This window comes from Canis aureus, chromosome 6, assembly GCF_053574225.1.
Source record: "Canis aureus isolate CA01 chromosome 6, VMU_Caureus_v.1.0, whole genome shotgun sequence".
In the NCBI taxonomy this organism is placed as follows: Eukaryota; Metazoa; Chordata; class Mammalia; order Carnivora; family Canidae; genus Canis; species Canis aureus.
In genome coordinates this window covers 10,702,566-10,723,157 of record NC_135616.1, presented here as the reverse complement: position 1 = coordinate 10,723,157, position 20,592 = coordinate 10,702,566, and the positions used below count along the sequence as shown (strand labels likewise).

The 20,592-nt window shown below is 39.2% G+C and overlaps 1 protein-coding gene across 29 annotated transcripts in view; it reads right to left on the bottom strand.

Annotated features, from left to right (window-relative positions):
* Window positions 1-20,592, bottom strand: part of DLGAP1 (DLG associated protein 1) — an 875,942-nt gene that overhangs the window by 173,049 nt on the left and 682,301 nt on the right. For all 29 annotated transcript variants that reach the window (XM_077900117.1, XM_077900118.1, XM_077900125.1 and 26 more), the window contains one exon: window positions 9,536-9,776. In XM_077900117.1, the coding sequence (XP_077756243.1) occupies window positions 9,536-9,776 (241 nt within the window). The remainder of the gene's footprint in view (window positions 1-9,535; window positions 9,777-20,592) is intronic.

Here is a 20,592-nt window from a genome sequence, read left to right as displayed (position 1 = left end):
CCATGCAGGGAGCCAAATGCGCGATTTGATCCTGGGTCTCCAGGATCACACCTTGGGCTGAAGGCAGTGCTAAACCACTGAGCCACTGGGGCTGCCCCCACTGCCTTGTCTTTTAGCTCGCAGATTCTGTCTCCTGCTTATTCTAGTCTGCTGTTGAAACTCTCTAGCATGTTTTTCAATTTGGTTATTGTGTTCTTTAGTTCTCTAACTTGTTTAGTACTTTCTTATATTTTCTGTCTCTTTGTTGTGTTCACCCATTCTTGAGTTTGGTGAGCATCTTTATGAACATTATTCTGAACTCTTTATTAGATAATATTAATTACTTCCATTTCATTAATATTTTTCTCAGGTTTTATCTTGTTCTTTCATTTGGAACATATTCCTCTGTCTCATTTTGCTTGAATTTCTGTGTTTGCTACTGTGTATTAGGTGAAACAGCTCACGTTCTCTCTCTCTCTCTCTCTCTCTCTCAGTCTTACAGGAGTGGCCTTGTGTATGAAGTCCCTGTGGTCTAATGTGTTTTTTTGGTATTTCCTTATTAATTTTCTATTTGGATGATCTATCCATTGATGTAAGTGGGGTATTAAAGTCCCCTACTATCATCGTATCGATAAGGTAGGAGATAAACCTTATCCTATAACCTTGCCCTACTCTTGGCTGTCTCTAGAACCTTTGTGATTGTCTAAGCAGCCTTTTTTCTTGATAGATCCCAGTTGTGGAGGGTGTGCCAAGATCTATGAGTGTTCCAGAGGGATGGAATCTCAGTCAGCAAATAGTTTCAGGCTAATTGGAGGTAGACCATCAGACATCAGATTTTTAAGGTAGGCAAATATACAGACTCCTGCGGGACAGTAGTCATAGACCCTGCTGGCCTCTAGACCCAGGGATCTGGAGGTATCCCCTTAGTGAAAATTCTGGACTCTAAGTAAGTGTATGTGCTCTTTTTGGGAGGTACTAGCAAGTTGTAGCAGGGCCAAGTGAGAGCTCAAAGATGGTATTTCTCAGTCGGCATTCTCTGAGAGCACTTCCATAGTTTCTAGATGTGTGGTAAACTAGAATCCTGTCTGTCAGGCTGAAGCTTCAAGTCAAGTAACTAGGCCTTTTTCACTGGAGGACTGGGGGTATGTTTCAGTCTACTGTTGGTGTAGTGCCCTGGAGGTAGTAGCATGTGTAGAACTGTCTCTTCATTTATTTCAGACCCATGGGGCCCCAAAATGCCATCCCCTTTGGCCACTGGAGCCAGGTGCTGAAGGAGTGTCCCCTGTGTGGAGCGCATGCACTGACCAACTATGGTGGGGCTATGACGGAGTAGTGTACAGGGGCAGGGCTCCCACCTGGTGGCTTAGATGTAGTCATGATGGAGTGGCATCCAAGGATAGAACACATCTGTCAGGGCTAGCAGGCTAAAGGAGAGTAAAAAATGGCCTCTGCCAGTGCTCATGTTACAGGGTAGAGGAAGAATACCAAAAACGGTGCCTGCCAGCATCTCTGTCCCTGGAGAGAGTCCCAACAGGCTCCTGTTTTTTCTAGCAAGTGCTTTAAGAATAGCAAATACATTGCCTTTATTAATTGTGTAGGTGCTTTATGAACTGCTGCTTCTTTGCTGGATCCTGGGATGAAGGAGTCTGCATGTGAACCCTTTAAGAGTGGAGTTTCCATTCCCTACAGCCTAAGAATTTCCTGGACATGCACCTCATTGGTATTCAAAATGAGACTTTTGGGGGAATCATCTCTCCAGTGCAGGTCCCAAGGATTGGGATGCTTGATGTGGGGCACAAACCCCTTGCTCCTCAGGAAGAAGTTTGATGTTTGTGAGACCCTTTCCAACTAAACTGCTGTATCAGGGGTGGGATTTTTGGCAGGACTGCATCTCTATCTCTCCTATTGGTCTTGACATAGCCCTTTTATCCTTTGTGGAGGAGCTTGTTCAGGTAGTTTTCAGGGCTTTTCCAGAGGGTATTTCTCCATCTTTACTTGTACACTTGTGTCCATGGGAGGAGATGAAATCAGTATCTTCCTCTCCTGTCATCTTGAACCAACTCTCCCTTTTTTTTTTTTTTTACATATTTAAGTTTAAACCAATGTTTCACATTTAGACAAACCAACATGAACATCATGTCAATAATATGTGAATAAAACATTTCTTTTTTTAAAAAAAGGAAAACACAGGTTTCAAACATGGCAGCAGCTAAGTGAAAATTTGTGGGAAGAAAGAATGAAAGAAAAGAGCTTCTATATTACAGACAGATTTGTATTAAACTATTTCAAGGTATACTATACTAAGCATTCAATGATGAGTAAGGAGAAGTTAAGAGTCTGCTCTGTAATTTACTAGCAGTAGGGCCTTGCATAAGTTGTGTAAACTCCATAGGCCTTAATTTTTTTGTATGTTGAGAATGATATATTACATACATGTCCTAGAATATTCATTAGGATTACACAAGACCGTCTATGCAGCTGGTTCAAAATGCTTGTCAAATAGTAAATGCTAAAAGGTTAGCCATTTTCATTGTTAATAAAGTAAGCCAGATTGAGACCTCTAAAATCAAAGCCAGGATAGAGACATTTTAATGTGTAATTTACATAATACTTCCTTATTGATGATTTCATAATCATCCTTATTGATTTATTACTTCCTTATTGATTTGAACCTCACATTAACCATAAAGGCCAGAAGATCTTGGAGCCCCTTCACTATTGGCCATGTGACAACCCTCTATATGAGCAAAGGTGGACTTTAGAACTATCTACAGAGCATGGCACCTTGAAGCTTGGCACTCTATTCCTGAGAGGTGATTTATACACAGCAAAACAGCTGGAGGAGATGAAAGTATAAGAAGTTTTTCAGACTTCTTTCTCTATCTAATAAGACTTTTGCATCTTATGACTTCATAATGTTTCTACGGGAATACAGAGGAATTCCAATTCAAGTGTCCCATAGAAGAAAGGAAAAGTTATAGTCAAAATTCTTCCAAAGGTTACCACTCTCAGTTTTCTCAAATATAAAAACCAGACAAGTTACCTCATAAGAGGCATAAGGTGGTGCCATAATAAATCTTATTTATTTATTTACTGCCTCTTCAGATGGAGGAAGTGGATGGTCTCCATTTTTACTTGGATGGTTGGAGAAATTCAAGAAAGGGAACCTCATTAGCAGAGGAACAAGAAACCAGTCCAGGCTATGTTTGAATATTTATTACTTGATCTTATCTTGAATAGAAAAGAAGGGCTCTTTGTTTAAAACACTTCTGGCTGCTGTCTGCCCCCTTGGATTTCTGAATCTTCCCTTCATTGCTTTATAAATACAACCTATTAATTGAATTAGTGCCTTGTAGAAAGAAGTATGCTTTCTCTGAACCCTAAGGATGCTCCAAAAGTGGTCATTAAAACTGGCAAGAGAAACAGCACTATAATTTCATTTTACACATAAAGAAAATGAGTTCGGATTAACTTTATAATCAAGCAATGAAGAACTTAAAGAGCTGGGATCCAAACAAGTAAAGGGCTATGGCTGGGAGACCAGGGGGTTTTATTCTGACTTTGCCTCTAGTCAGAAGCCCACCTTAGTTTTCTTATGTTAAAAAGGGGTCAATGGATTAGATCAAGGGTGGTACCCTTTTCCAGTAAAGACTCAGTAAATATTTTTGGCTTTCTGGGCCTTACAGTCTCTCTGCAACAATTACTTAACTCTACTATTAATGAGTGAAAGCAGCAACAGAAAATAAGTAAACAAATAAGTGTGGCTTTGTGCCAATAAAATTTTATAAAAATAGGCAGAGGGGTTGGATTTGGCTCGTAGATTGTAGTTTGCAGATCCCTAGACTAGATGATGTAGAAGTTTCTTCTGTTAATATTTTATGATTCAATTTGTCTTAATAGCAATGCTATTTCCCAAGGAAAGTTACCTTGATTATCCAATCACCAAACATGCAGTTTGTGAGGTCTCTAAGTATTTTTCTGCTATTTGTTATTAACAATAGCCAAGATATGGAAACAACCTAAGTCCATCAATGGATGAATGAGGATGTGGTTTATATATATAGTAAAATATTATTCAGCTACAAGAAAGAAGGAAATCCTGCCATTTGTGACAACATGGATGGAACCCTGAGGGCATTATGCTGAGGGAAATACATCACATAAGGACAAATACTGCATGATGTCATTTATAAGTGGAATCAGAAAAAAAAAAACTGAACTAGTAGAAACTGTAGAATAGTGATTATGGGGCTAGGGGGTGGGGGAATTGAGATGTTGGTCAAAAGCACAAATTTGCAGTTAGAAGATAAGTTGTGGAGATCTGATGCACAGTGATTATAGTCAACAATGCTGTATTATATACTTCGAAGTTGTTGAAGGACTAGATCTCAAATCTTCTTGCCACAAAAGATAAATGATAATGATGTGATTTGATGGAGATGTTAGCTAATGCTGTGGTAATCATATTGCAGTATATATAAATGTATCAAATCAACAGGTAGCTCATCTTAAACTTACACAATGTAATATGTCAATTATACTGCGATAAAAACCAGTATTTTTTTGCACCTTCTCTACCCCTTCTTCCTCCATTATTGAATGCCTACTATGTGTGTTGCAAATACAAATTATTGCCTTAATGTCATTCTGTTCAAGATCTTGCGCATTAAGGATTTTTGTTGTTGTTGGGGGTGGGTGGGGAGAAGAATGTATGGGAACGAAGGTGTACAAGGGTAGGGCGCATGAAAGTAGCTTTGGTATCCTGGGTGGGATGGCTGTTTGGGGGTGAAGACTCAAGCAAGTGGGAAAACTCTTGGAAGGTGATCTTGGACCTCAGCTGATCAAAGGGTACCTGCTTTTGCTGAACTGAGCAAGAACTTGAGTAGGTGGGTCAGAACTGGCAGCAATGATAGACTGTGAAGTAGGATTATGGAAGAGAATGTGTCAATTTAAGGGAAAATATGATCTCATTAAAAAAAAGTATAAATATTGGTGTTACTGTGGCCTCAAGCCACACCCAGGAGGGCACACTGCACTGACTCCCTGGCTGGAGGACACTGGCTGCTGGCCCGGGAAAATGCTTTATCCTAACTTCCAGGAAGTTTAGGAAAAATAGAATCTGTTGTGAGTATCCAAGAATAATGAGCAAAGGAAGGTCTTGCTGACCTTTCTGGGAGCTTCTTGCAGGAAAGGAAATCAGTTCAACTCCACTAACTTTTAAGGCTTTCCCTAATAAAAAAAAAGAGTAGAGCAAATAACGCCAAACGTTAAGAGGCACTAGGTGGCAAATCAACCTCTTTATAAAAATTGTGCTATTGCTACCTAAAGCTTCTTTGAAAAGCTTCTAATTGAAAAAAAAAATGCTTTTCTGGAACCCCCCCCCCCCCAGAATTCCATATCATGATAGTTTGCTGATTTATATCACAGTATAATTTTTAATCAAATATTATATTGGCTTTTAAAATCACAAAAAGTAATGCCTATTTAAAAATTTCCCTCTGTCCCTTCTACCTGATTCTTTCACCTACTACTTGCTGGGTAACCACTACAAACAGCTTATTTTTTTGTCCTTTCTGACCAAGTGTGTGTCTGTATCTACTGATGATTATCATACAATATTTTTGCTTGTTCACCAGATACAAGTCTGTCTGTCTTTGCTACAATGTCCTAATGCTTTTGATAGATGGTAGAAGCTCAGTGTAGGAAGCAACAAGAAAAATTCTTAACACATACAATTGACTTGTTATATTCCACATGAAGCAAGTTTAATACAATATTCTGAAGTGAATGTTCGACTATATTTCCAGCATCTAGTTCTACCTTTACCTAAAATATTCAGGCAACTGAGGTAAGGTTGCTTGTTTTCCCACAGTCCTGAGGTTAATTGCTCCACCATTAAGCTGCACTTCCTTACAGTAGCTCTAATCCTAGTCTAATAGTCCTGGGTACAGCGGTTTATATAAAAGCTTGTTGAATTTATTAGATGGAGAGATATCTGAGTGCTTGAAGCGGATGACAGGCTGAAAGAATATAAGATTCTATCATAGTTACATAGGCCAAAACGTTAATAAACCAAAAGAACCTAAAAGAAGTGTAGCTATAAGTCACTCTATAACTCTGTTCCTAATTGGCCCTGATCTGCTGGGATGAGTTGCCATTCTTCCTCACACTGTTTAGGGGGTCCTTGGGGCCACTTTTGGCTGAGCGCATCCTCGTGACACTCTCACATGGTGGCAGATATTTTTGTGGATTTTTGTCTATGATTTAATTTTGCTAATATGAAGAATAGACATGGCTAGAAGAGAAAAGCTAATATATTTTGACAATTTGAACAATTAGAATGGGCCGACACAGAAATCAAAGACTCAGCATGTGCGTTGTTGTGGGGGAAAATTTACAGCTAATAACTGCAGTTGACAAAACAGAAGAACTTTATTCAAGCAAAGGGAAGTTTAGGAAAAATAGAATCTGTTGTGAGTATCCAAGAATAATGAGCAAAGGAAGAGAAGCAAAAGGAGAAATCTACGTCATGTCCTACTGAACACGGATGTAAATTTGACCTGTGTGCATGGGGGAAATGGTTAAAATTAGAGCAAAGTAATTTCCTGATTTCCACAAATGAGCACATTCTTTCAAAAATTAGTAGGTTTTATGAGAAAGTAGATTTTTCCGTGTTTTCTACAGGAAATTATATTTGATTCAGTGTAATAAGGAAAGCAGTAGAAGAAGAAAATTGATATGCTAGTACTGAGATCATGTGAGAGGCAAGGAAAAGTGTGGGCGTGAAAGAGAGAAGAGACACAGGAGTAATGAGAGAGGGGTAGAATGAATGGCACAGAACCTTATTTATATCCTAAAATAATGATTTTTTTTTAAATTTTTATTTATGATAGTCACAGAGAGAGAGAGGCGCAGAGACACAGGCAGAGGGAGAAGCAGGCTCCATGCACCGGGAGCCCGACGTGGGATTCGATCCCGGGTCTCCAGGATCGCGCCCTGGGCCAAAGGCAGGCGCCAAACCGCTGCGCCACCCAGGGATCCCCAAATAATGATTTTTTTAAAAGAACAAATTTATGGCATAGAAAAACTGAACAGTGACATTAGAATCCTTAAGGCCAGATTCGTAAAATGTCTGATGGGCCTACTTAGAAGCTAGTACAATGTTTTAGTCCTTAATTTGTTAATTTTTCCATGACTGTAAAGATCATCTATCATAATGTTTAGTTTGATGAAGGGTGAAGTCATCAGCTGCCTTGTGCAAAAATCTGGTATTTTATGCTTTACCACTCCCAGGGGCATGTCATGTCTTCCTGCCCCTGCCCCTCTGCAGCTGTGGCCAAGCATGGAGCCTTCCCACCCTCAGAGCTGCAGGCAGCCGGATGTAGCCCAGTTCTTAGGATGAGACACACAGAACCCCAGAAGAAGCGATGCAATCACCTCTGATATTTTCATTTATCCCTCTCTGTTTTTGGGTGTTCTCCTCATAGGGTCCCCAGCTAGAGACCTACCAATCAATTTATATTCTAAAAGGAGCAACACCCTCCCAGATTCTACTCATCTTCTCTGATAGGCTTGTCAGATTCAGCAAATCACAAATAGTTTTATAGTATAAGTATGCCACGTGCAACTTTGAGATATACACTACACAATTATTCACTATCTGAAATTCAAATGTAACCCTGGATGTGATCCAGCAACCCTATTGTTGGAACTCCAGGAATCTCCCAAGTATCTGGGAAAGGTCTCAGAAAAGCCAGATGTCCTGGCATGTGGGGTGAAGAGCACAGCACAAGAACTGACAGTAGGAGGTGTAAGCAAATTGTCTCTCAAAGGACAAAGCCACAAATCCTCTGAGAGGGGGGCAGAAAAAAAAGCTGTCCTGGAGTTTCTTGCCGCTTTATCCACGGCACTGCTCCTCCAGGGGGAAGGAGACAGCCGGTGGCTCTTTTCCTTCCCCTGGCACTTCTGGGCAAGGAGGTGCATACTGTGTATTTAACGAGCGATTTCAGCACAGGAGAACAGCTGGCAGGCGGCGAGACTGTTAGAGCGAGCAGTAGACTAGATGGTGGGAAAGCGTAGGGTGGGGGTGAAAATGGGACAAGAAGAGACAGTGATACGCTATAGGCACAGGGCAGATCTTCAAATTACAGTTACTGCATGAACATAAACACAACACAGAAATATGCCCATGGATGATTGAAATTTTTTTTTTTTTTTCATTTTGTAAGTCAACCTTATTTGTTAACCTCATCTGTGGCTGTTCTTGTAGAATTTCCTGATGAGCAAGAATGTACATCTACCATTTGGCTGGAGCCAGCCAGCTGAGGACAGAGTTGCTGGCTCCCTGTAGAGCCTTGGAGTCTGTGCACTCTCTGGAAGCATCCCTTTCTTTGATCCTGATATCTTAGCTTGTGTTGGTCAAGAATGAACTCTCCGCGTTTAACCTCTAATGGTTTCTTACACATTGCTACCTCAACTCCGCATCTCTAGTTAGTAGGGTTTTAACTCAGGTTTGAGGACCTATTACTCCCCAAGCCTGCAAAAGTTCTGAATGATAATTACTGGCATTTGATGCACTTAGAATTAAAATTAAATGCTGCAATAGTCTGGCACAAGCTTTGCCTTGTAATTTATTCATTATTATTTACCATGACTCTAGGTTTGATATCTTCCTGTAGAACTACTCTGTATTGGAGTTACATTGAATTCAATCATATAGTTAAGCCTAGTTAAGATGGAGGGGGTTCTCTTCTTGGACCCAAATATTATAAAAAACCTCCAACACACACACACGTTGGCATAGATAACCCATAGCTATATTTCTATGCAGGTTTCGGTGTCATGGAAACCAGTAAAACTCTTCTGTGTCTCTCTGCTTAAAATCTGATAAAAAATACAGTTCAACTGCATCAACTGAAGTGTACGTTAGAAGGAAAAGGAAGTGATGTATACATATGACAAAAGGTTTTAAAATACTGAAATCTGTCTTCATTATAATGAAAGAAAACTCATTAGATGTTCAACTAATATATCTGGATCATCTGTTTCTTCCTTATTTTCTTAGTGATATTTCAGGTCTTTGGGGGGGGTAGTCATTTTGTGGATATCTTGCAATAAAAAAAAAAAAGGCATTCTAACTGTGGGATGCTCAGCAATGGGGGGGAACCGATTTGCTTAAGGGTCACCCCTAAAGGTCCGAGCCTGACTGTGGCCAGCAGGAGTTGGTGGGATGTGTCTGCTGGCTGCTGGGACAGCTGTGTGGGGATCTTGGGGAGACCCCACCTGCCCCCTTGGCGCTGTCCCTTCTGGATCTGCAGTTGAAGTTTCTCTGTTGATGCCAGAGGTGGAGGCAGAGAGGACTGTGAAGGCCGCCCAAGCCTGGGGACGGAGGCAAAACCGTGCTCTGTAGGGCACAGGGGGTATTTCGTTACTGGCGACTGCCCGGGGACAGCGAGGACACCGTGTGCAGCCTTCTGGGACAGCCGAGCCAGGCCTGCGGTGGCCCCGGCTGCGGTCGCGGGGTGGGGTGGGGGGGTTGGGGGGGGCGCTCACTCACCGGTGCTGCTCTGAATGGTCCTCACGGTGGTGGTGGTGCGCGGCGGCGAGGAGGACCTCAGGGACACGCACTCGTCGTCCTGGGAGCAGCCCTTCTCGATGGCCCGCACGTAGCTGTGGCTCCGCATGCGGAAGCAGCCGGGCATGGGCAGGTCCAGCGCTTCCACCGCCTGCGACTCCAGCTCGCTGAACACCGACTCGCACACCGACTCAAACTGCCCGTTCACCTCCATCTCGCTCACCTGTGGGCAGACCCAGGTCCGTGATCCTCCTCCCCGCCCCCCCGCCCCCGCCCGAGGAGCAGCTCCAAGCCGCACCCTCCACCCTTGCCCCCCGAAAGACGCGCTGAACCCCAAAGCATCTTATCCCCTCTGCGCTACCATCCACAGTGGAACTGCATCTCGTTTGTGACCTCACACCGTCGGTTCAATTTTAAAGAATAAAAGGAGCGTTATTTTCCCAGTGGAGGAAGCGTGGGGCTCGGAAGTCTCCACCAGGGCCTGCCCAGCCAGGCGCTCCTTCCCTTGCTGACCCACGCACACCTGGGGAACAGGGTCAGCAGTCCACCGACAGAGTTGGGGTATTTCCGTGCAACGCTTCTTTTTTTTTTTATTTTTTTATTTTTTATTTATTTATGATAGTCACACAGAGAGAGAGAGAGAGAGAGAGAGAGAGAGAGCGCGCGAGAGAGGCAGAGACACAGGCAGAGGGAGAATCAGGCTCCATGCACCGGGAGCCCGACGTGGGATTCGATCCCAGGTCTCCAGGATCGCGCCCTGGGCCGAAGGCAGGCGCCAAACCGCTGCGCCACCCAGGGATCCCCCGTGCAACGCTTCTAAGCAGAGGCATTTGAGAAATAGCATTTTTATTCTCGTGCTATGGAAGTGACTGGCCTGTCAAATATTTCCAGTGTCCAAAGCAGCTTCGTTTAGTGCAAAGTATGGAAACAGGCCCTATATTTTCTGGCAAGAGACTCTCATTCTGCACAAAAATAGACCAAACCCAGATATGTCAGAATCTTGAAAAGCACTATGGGGATTTTCAATCTACGCACTATCTAAAGAAGTTTCATTCTTTATACAAAGCTGATAGGGTTCACAAATTATGTGTCTTAAAATCTGCCAAACGAAGTCTTTGCTGTTTTGGAGGAAATTAGTTTTTATTTACTTATATTCCTCGGTACATAACTTTCATTGGGTTTGAGCACCACCTAAAAAAGAAAACAAATAAACCAGACCAGGTGCTCCCGTTAATTTCTCGCAATTTTTCTCATACCTATCTGGTTTGATAGGTAGGGGAGCATTCGTCATATTTCTGCCACCCTCTAGACCTTTATGTTTAGTTTCCCTAATATTAATGAGTAATTAAGAATTTAGCAGATTAGACCATAAGCAAGCTTAGAGCAAATACTGAAAATGATTGTAATTATTGACTGTTTCTTCATTTTGTGTTATCTGAGGATATACTTTGATAATGGCAAATTTCTTTAAACTTAGATAGAGGTGACCGATTAATTACCTTTAGGGATATCAAGTAGACAAAGATATATTTTTTAATGATTCTTTGAAGCATAAAACAGCATTTTCACATACTTTATCTAATTTGACATAAAATCCCTCTGTTTTCAAGGATAATAATTGTATGTGTCCATATTAAAAAATTAAATACGCATATATCTCCTTGTTTTTAGGAAATACTTGGAAATGCTTTCACAGGTAAAGGGACATGCTATTTGCAACAAACTACAAGATTGAGAAAGTGAGCAAATGAGCCCAAAGGAATTTGAATATGAATCTGGGACAAGGATGTACAAGAGTTCTTTGTATTTTACAAGGAACTCTTCTGTGAACTTGAGATAATTTCAAAGTAAAACTGTATTTACGTGTGTGTGTGTATACATACATACATACATATATACTTTATTAGGTTTCTCCTCTAGCAAGCAATTTTCCCTGTCTGCTCAGAGGGTATATATGCCCCCTCCCCTGTTGTTCATAAAAATTGGACCATAAAGTAAATATAATTCTGCATTCTGTTTTCTTGCCACTTAACCTTCTATATTAAACTTATATCTTAATAGGATTCTCCTTCATTCTCTTCTAATCTTTTGTTTCTACTATATACAAATACAGAAAACCACACAAAATAAATTATAACTTCATTAATTATAATAAGGTAAACACCCTTGTAACCACTATCCAGATCAAGAAAGAGCTTTTCCAGGCACTCCAGAAACTCTATATGCTCTACCCTAACGATAATCCCCATCTTTCCTCCAAAAGTAACACTACATTGAGTTTTATCTTTATAAAGAATGATTTTGTATAAGAAATATAAATTTTAATAAATTATGTAAAGATTATTATATAAATAATGTAAGATTATTACATAAATAAATGTATTATATAAATAATTGTATTTATTACAATAAATAATAATGTAAAGAATTATTTTCATAAGGAAATGCTTGAGTTTTTTTCACTCATGTGTATCCCTGGACCCTACAGTTTAGTTATACCCTTTTAAAAAGTTCTATATATCTTTTAATTCACTTTTAACATACAGGTCTCCCTTCACCCATTTTTAAAAAAAGATTTTATTTATTTATTCATGAGAGACACACAGAGAGAGGCAGAGACATAGGCAGAGGGAGAAGCAGGCTCCCTTCAGGGAGCCCGATACGGGACTTGATCCCAGGACCCCAGGATCATGACCTGAGCCAAAGGCAGATAGAAGCTCAACCAATGAGCCACCCAGATGCCCTATCTCCTATCCATTTTTTAAATTACAATTTATTTAGTAAGCATCTGGGTTATTTGACCTGTAAAGCTTCCTACAGTCTGGATTTGCTGATTTCATACTCATGGTAGGATTTAGCATGTTCGCCTGTCTTTTGTTATTTCCTGAAAACTGTAAGCTAGATCCGGGGGCTTTATAAGATTCAGATTCAATCCCTTTGGCAAGACTAGAGGTCATGTGTTCTTTTATCAGGAGACACATTATGTCTGGTTGTCTCTCTTTTTATGTTGTTAGGAGTCATTTGTGCTCCAAGCCTACATCCATCAATTCACTGGGAGTTGTAAAATGGTGATATTCTAATTCCGTCATTACTGTAAAAGTTACTAGATGGAACATTTTTATAAATAAACGCTTCCTCTCACATTATTTGGTTACTCAGTGTTTTAGGTCATAGAGAAATGGGAGAATAAATGTTTGTTTTTTTTCCCCCTTGTTTATTTTCAAGATAATAAAAATTTTCCCTCTTATCTACCAAAGGTGATCAATTAATTTTTCAAAATATCAAAATGAACTCATAGATTTAAAAAATATTTCATGGTTTTAAATTCACTTCAAATTTGAACTCAAATTTGTCTTATTTTTAACTGGTAGGAACCTCTTACGTTGACTCCTGAATCCTTTTGACAAGAAACTAGTAGTCTTTGATAGCTTGATAGTCCTTGATAGCAGGTATGTCAAGGCATTCTAAACTCATCTTAAATCTTTCCTGTTCAGTCCTGGAATCAGTATTTTTTTCAAAAAGCCCTTCTTCTTTCAGTGGGAAATGTATCACAAGAACACAGTCTGGGCACCAGGAAGCTTCATTGTCATTGCTACTGGGTTGGTCACTGTTCAGTGGGCAAAACTAGGTCTTTCAGTGGGAGTACCTAGTGAATATGTCCAATTAAAACTCAGATTGCAGAGTTTTGATGTAATCTATCTATCTATTTAAAGATTTTATTTATTATTTGACAGAAGGAGAGAGAGCACAAGCAGGGGGAGAGGCAGGCAGAGGGAAAGAGAGAAGCAGTTTCCACCCTGAGCAGGGAGTCTGATGTGGGGCTCAATCCCAGGACCCTGAGATCGTGACCTGAGCTGAAGGCAGATGCTTGACACTCAGGTAGTCTTCTAGATTATATTTATCCTTATGCCTCGATCTCATACTAAAATCTCTATTCTCGGGGGGCATAGGGAATGATAGTATTGCGATAGTCTACAATTATTCGTTTCTTCCATAACATATACATAACCATCTCAGCACACGAATAATACCGTGCCCATGTCAATATTGGAAACAGTTAACAATTCCTCTGTGGGTATGTATGCACTCTCCGTTCTTTCCTCATTTAAAACAGTTGTACTGTATTTACATTGCAGAGCACTAACCTACATGTTCTCTCCTGCTTTAGCCCTCATTTAGTCTCTTATAAACATATATTTAATGCTTGCCACTACACTTTTCATATAGGCAGATTATTCTTTTTCAAAATCCTACAGCTATGGGTCAAATAGTTCTAGGTGGCTTATAAAGGAAAAGAGCAAATCCCTGACCCACCTTACTTTTCACCACCACCCTCCTGCCCCGTCCAGATTCTCCCTCCCCAGAGGCAAACACTTTTAATTGTTCCAGCTGGATCTTATGGTATTTGCATCCATATTCCCAAAAGCTTGCTTATGTGAATGGTTGCTACGTTCATAGACCTCTGATAACCTATGTGGTTTCCTTCCTGCCTTTAAAGCATTACCCTTGGGGCCTCTGTTTCCCTATTGCAATCTATGGCTGCCAAGCACACTGCTGTCCTGGGAGCTCTCTTCCCTATCACTGTGGGGGTGCCCTTCATTATCTTGACTGTGGTAGAGTCCCTGTCTCCTCTTCCTTGTTTTATTCCGTCCTTTTGGTGGAACACATCTTCCAGTGCTTTCCTGGACAAGGGGGCCATCTGACATTGATGGAAATGTCTGTATTCCACCCCCACTGTTAAGGAAGAGTGTGCTTGCATTCAGGATTCTAGTCTGGATCCCTTCTTTCCCATGTTTTAAGGCTTTGCTCCTTATCTCTTAGCCTTCATATATGCTAGAGTTTGGGAAAGTGGATGCCTTTCTCATTCCTGAGACTTTCCATATGAACTGTTTTTTTCTCACCCCTTTTTGAAAGCTTTTTAGGATTTTGTTGTCCCAAATGAGCTAACATTTTACTGTGATGTTCCCTATGTGCACATTTCTCCATCAGTTATGGTGGGTAGGAGATCCCTGGGTGGCTCAGGGGTTTAGTGCCTGCATTCGGCCTAGGGCGTTATCCTGGAGTCCCAGGATTGAGTCCCGCATTGGGCTCCCTGCGTGGAGCCTGCTTCTCCCTCTGCCTGTGTCTCTGCCTCCCTCTCTCTCTCTCATGAATAAATAAATAAAATCTTTAAAAGAAACCAAAACAAAGAACAATTGAGGTGGGTACTGGGTAGGCGCTCTCAATCTGCAAAATCATGTCTTTCAGTTCTGGGACCATTTCTTGAATTATTTTATTAGTAATTGCATTCCTTTTATTTATTTTTTCTGGAACTCCCACTAGTCAGATGTTAAAATCCAAGAAGCTCAAAGAATTCCAAGAATAAAAAAACACGAGAAAAATACATTGATGCATCATAATTTCCAAAGCAATCCTGGTAAAGAATGAAGCTGGAGGACTCACACTTCCTGATCTCAAAACTTACTGCAAAGCCACAATCATCAAAACTGTTTCGCATTGACATAAAGACACATATAGACCAATGAAACCGAATCGAGAGTCCAGAAATAAGTCCATACACCTATTCACCACTAGTTCTTATGTCTGGTCATAGGGGTTGTCTAAAGCTCATTGTCTAGTAGATTCCTCAGGTTGGGCTCATGGAAATGATGTTTCCTATGTTCATTTATGCTTATAATAGTTTGCCTATGCCTTTTATATGAAAGTCAGTTTTTTGAGGGTGTAAAATCTTTTCACATTTTGCGCTCTTGAATATAAATGTTACTCAGTTTTCTTTTGTCCTAAACCATTGTTAAAGAATCTGATGAGAATTTTTTTCTTTCAAATTTTAATTTAAATTCTAGTTAGTTAACATATAGCGTAATATTGGTTTCAGGAGTAGAATTTAGGGATTCATCAATTTTTGTTCTTTTTAAGTCACTTGCTCTTCTGTCTAGAGGTCCAAAGAACTTTGTTTTCATTTTGTTTTGTTTGAAATCAGAGTCCTCTAATTTTATCAGACTATGTTTCAGTTATTATTTTGGGTCAATCTCAGATGTAATTTTGAAACATCTTTTTGTTTCATTAAAGTTTTCTTTTTTTTTTTTTAAATTTTTATTTATTTATGATAGTCACAGAGAGAGAGAGAGAGAGAGAGAGAGAGAGGCAGAGACACAGGCAGAGGGAGAAGCAGGCTCCATGCACTGGGAGCCCGACGTGGGATTCGATCCCTGGTCTCCAGGATCGCGCCCTGGGCCAAAGGCAGGCGCTAAACCACTGCGCCACCCAGGGATCCCTTATTAAAGTTTTCTTTAATGGTTCTTTGCTTTTCTTCTTCAGGGAGGTCTGTTATTTATATGTTCAATATTTGCCCAAAATATTTATCAATGTCTCTTGAATTCTTTTTACCTCTTCATTTCTTTATTTTAAATATTTCCCTGCTTTTTAGATTCTGTTTTCTTAGTGTATGAAATGTCTCCCATCACTTGCTTCTATAGTCCTTCTAGTGTAATCTTCATTTCTGAAATGATTTTTTCTTTTACTTCTAATTCTTTCCTGGGTTTTGTGACATCATTTTTAAAATTTTGAAATTAAGATATATCTTTTTCTTTCATATCCTATATCATGTTCTTAATGTAGTTTCGTGCATTTTAAAATATAGTTGACCCTTGAGCAAATAACACGGGGGTTGGGGCATCTACTTCCCACTCTTGCACACTTGAAAATCCACATATAGGGGCATTAGGATGGGGCAGTCAGTTTAGCATCTGACTTTTGATTTTGGCTCAGGTTGTGATCTTAGGCTCCTGGGATAGAGGCCTGTGTTGGGCTCTGCACTGTGTACTCAGTGCAGTCTGCTTGTCCTTCTGGTTAATAACTAGAATCTTTACTGATAACATAAACAATTGATTAACATGTATTTTGTATCTTATATGTATGATAAGCTATGTTTTTACAATAAAATAAGCTAGAGAAGAGAATGTTATTAAAATCATAAGGAAGAAAAAATACAATTACAATATAGCACTATATTTATTGAAAAAAATCCACATATAAGTGGACCCACACAGTTCAAACCCATGTTGTTCAAGGTCAACTGTAGTGTGTTAGAATTTTGATTTATTTTGTGGTATGTCTTTCTACATGCTTTCATTTTCTGTAGGAATGTTACCCTGTTCCTTATTGTCTTTTCTTCTGATAAGTGACTTTGAATGCAAAATCAGTTCTTCTGATCTTGAGAGGGTGGATGCAGTCAAGATATCCCCCCAGATTCCCAGGATTTTGTATTTTATTTTATTTTATTTTATTTTATTTTATTTTATTTTATTTTATTTTTTTATTTTATTTTATTTTTTTATTTATTTACTTATTTAAGCTTTCTGAGATTTCCTGATTCTTTTGCTCCTCTCCTCAACTTTCACCTGGGCCTTTTCTTTTCTTCTTTGCTATTGTCTCTAACTTGCTCAGACTTGATTCCATTCCCATCTGTTTCCTTTCAGCCCTGGGCCCTGCTCTGGAAGGAAACAGTGGTTGGTTGGTTTCCAATGTACATATGGGCTCAGATTGCCCCAGTCTTCTTTGAATTTACTTCAGGCTCCTTGAATTTATCTGCTATTAGAGAAGTCACATCCCTCTCCATTTCAGCTGCTGTTCTCAAATAGGTGCCCTGAACTTTCCAGTGAATACCTGTTGCTGTTTTGTCTTGCTATGCTCAAGCTTGTCACAAGTCATTGTTTCCCTGTATGTCTTCCTACACAGATGTGGATGCAATGCAGGGTTATGGCTACTTGTGGTTTGCTCTCACCCACTTATATTTTGGGTTCATGGAATATCTTGTTATATCTCACTTTGTTATAAGTGTTCTCCATGCCTTTTTGGTTTTTCTACCTAGCTGCTCTCTTTTTATATGGATACTCAGGGAAATTCAAACACTGTCACTGCCACCATAATATTGTCTACTATGATTATACTGTAATTTATTCAACTACTCCTTTGTGGATGATAATTCAGATATGTCCTTGGAGACTGTGCTATGACCAACATTCTTGTGTATTTATCTTTATATATTGGTACTTTTATTTCTGTATTGTAGAGTTCCAAAAATGGGATTCTTGTGCCAAAAGATATGTTTTACATTTTGAAGATTTTATCAACTTACTTCCAACTGCAGCAGTTCACCACAAACAGCAAGAATCCAGAGCTCATTTCTCTGCATGGTCACTAGAACTGCATATTAGCAGTTTTTGCAACTCTTATAGGTCAAAAATGATATTGTGCTCTTTCTATTTATCAGCCTACTAGCGTACATAAACATTTTGCTTATTGCTTAAAGATGAGTATATTTACTCATCTTTGTATTTTTCCCTCTGATTTGCTATTTTTATAAGTTTTGCCCCACATTTTTTCTTTTTCTTTTTTCTTTAAATTCAATTAATTAACATACAGCATACTATTAATTTCAGAGGTAGAGTTTTGTGATTTATCATTCTTATATAATACCCAGTGCTTATTACATCACATGCCCTTCTTAATGCCCATCACTCAGTTACCCCCTCCTCTCAACCACCTCTCCTCCAGCAACCCTTAGCTTGTTTCCTATGATTAGGAGACTCTTTTGGTATGTCTCCATCTCTGATTTCATCTTGTTTTATTTTTCCCTCATTTCCCCTAGGATTCTCTTTTTTGTTTTTAAAATTCCACATATGAGTAAGATCATATGATAATTGTCTTTCTCTGATTGACTTATTTTGCTTAGAATAATACCCTTTAGTTCCATCCATGTTGTTGCAAATGGAAAGATTTCATTTTTGATGGCTGAGTAGTATTCCATTGTGGGTTTGTCTGTGTGTGTGTGATATATATACATATATATCTGATAGATATAATCTCACATATTTTTAATCTGTAATATATATTATATATATAAAACATCTGATAGATATAATCTCACATATTTTTAATCCATTCATGTATCAATGAACATCTGGACTCTTTCCATAGTTTGACTGTTGTGGACATTGCTCCTATAAACACTGGGGTGCAGTTATACCTTTGGATCACTATATTTGTATCTTTGGGATAAATACGTAGTAGTGCAACTGCTGGATCATAGGGTAGCTCAATTTTTCACGTTTTGAGGAACCTCCATACTGTTTTCCAGAGTGGCTGCACCAGTTTGCATTACCACCGACAGTGTACGAGGGTTCCCCTTTCTCCACATCCTCGTCAACATTTGTTGTTTACTGATCTGTTAATTTTAGCCATTCTGACTGGTGTGAGGTGGTATCTCATTGTGATTTTGATTTGTAATTCCCTGATGCTGAGTGATGGTGAGCATTTTTTCACATGTCTGTCAGCCGTTTGTATGTTTTCTTTGGAGAAATGTCTGTTCATGTCTTCTGCCCATTTTTTGACTGGATTGTTTTTTTGGGTGTCGAGTTTGATAAGTTCTTTATAGATTTTGGGTACTAGCCTTTTATCTAAAAATGCATTTGCAAATATCTTCTCCTAGCAAATATCTTGTTTTTTGGTTTGTCGATTGTTTCCTTTGCTGTGCAAAAGCTTTTTATATTCATGAAGTCACAATAATTCATTTTTGCCTTTGTTTCCCTTGCCTTTGGAGACATTTCTAGCAAGACATTGCTGTGGCTGAGGCTAAAGAGGTTGCTGCCTGTGTTCTTCTCTAGGATTTTAATGGATTCCTGTCTCACATTTAAGTCTTTCATCCATTCTGAGTTTATTTTTATGTATGGTGTAAGAAAATGGTCCAGTTTCATTCTTCTGCATGTTTGCCCCACATTCTTTTAGGTTGTTTATCTTTTCATAGTTATTGGTAGAAATATTTTAGGCAACTGGAAGCTATTCTTGGTATGTTTAAATATCCCCCCAACAATTGCATTTTAACTTTATGATATCTTTTGCCACACAAAAATATTTAGTTTTTAGTTAGAATAGATGCTAATCTTTTACTTTGTTTCCTGGAATTCATATTTTATTAAAAGTTATTTAATCACTACCCCAAATCATACACATATTTTCCTAATTTTAATTTTTGTCATTTTGTGTTATTGTTTAGATTTGAGATCTAATTTGAATTTATTATATGGGAAGGAGTAGTTTATTTATTTAAAGATTTTATTTATTTGAGAGAGAGAGAGAGAGAGAACACTGGCTAGGGAGGAATAGAAGGAGCAAGACAAGCAGATTCCATGCTGAGTGCAGAGCCCAGTGTGGGACTCTATCCCATGACCCTGAGATCATGACCTGAGCCCAAGTCCAGAATTGGAGGCTCAACCGACCGAGTTACCCAGGTGCCTCAGGTGTAGTTTAATGCTCTTTCTACTAGATCATGGGCAATTTGCTTGAATTCTCTAATCCTCACTTTCCTCACCCGTAAAATGGATATAATGGTACCTATCTCCTATGGAGGCTTAGAGGATAAAAATAAAATATTCAAAATGCATATTATATTTCTAGGCACATGGTAGACACTCCATAAATAATGGATGTTAGAGATAGTGTAGTGGGAAGAATGAAACAATTTACTTCAATTGTCTAAGACTGAATTTCATAGATTAAGAAGTGATATTTTTTATAGTTGATATGAAATTAAGATAATATAAAAAGCTTCTTGTATGTAACAGGTAAGCAATATATGATGACTAGTCCATTGTTATCATTTCCATTATTACTACTATTATTAACAATATTGTTGCTATCAATACCCCCCATACAGTAGGTACTGAAGAAACTTATCAGTGAGAGGTCAGGATACTTGGGTTTCTAGATTCTGTTCCTGACTGTATTCCTAGACACTTAATTCATCTGAGTATTTCTTTGTATATATACAATGAAGGGATGGTCTAAGTCACAAGTCACAACTAAACTGCCGGTATTACCCCTGAGCATAACTGCCTATTCACTTAAAAAAAAAATGATATAGAAATTCAACCCATTGCCAGACAAAAATGTCTGTTGGCTTCTAGTTTACCATTCTAGATGAAGATATTTGAGAATTGGTCTTGAAATTAATGAAGACAGGGATGCCTGTGTGGCTCAGC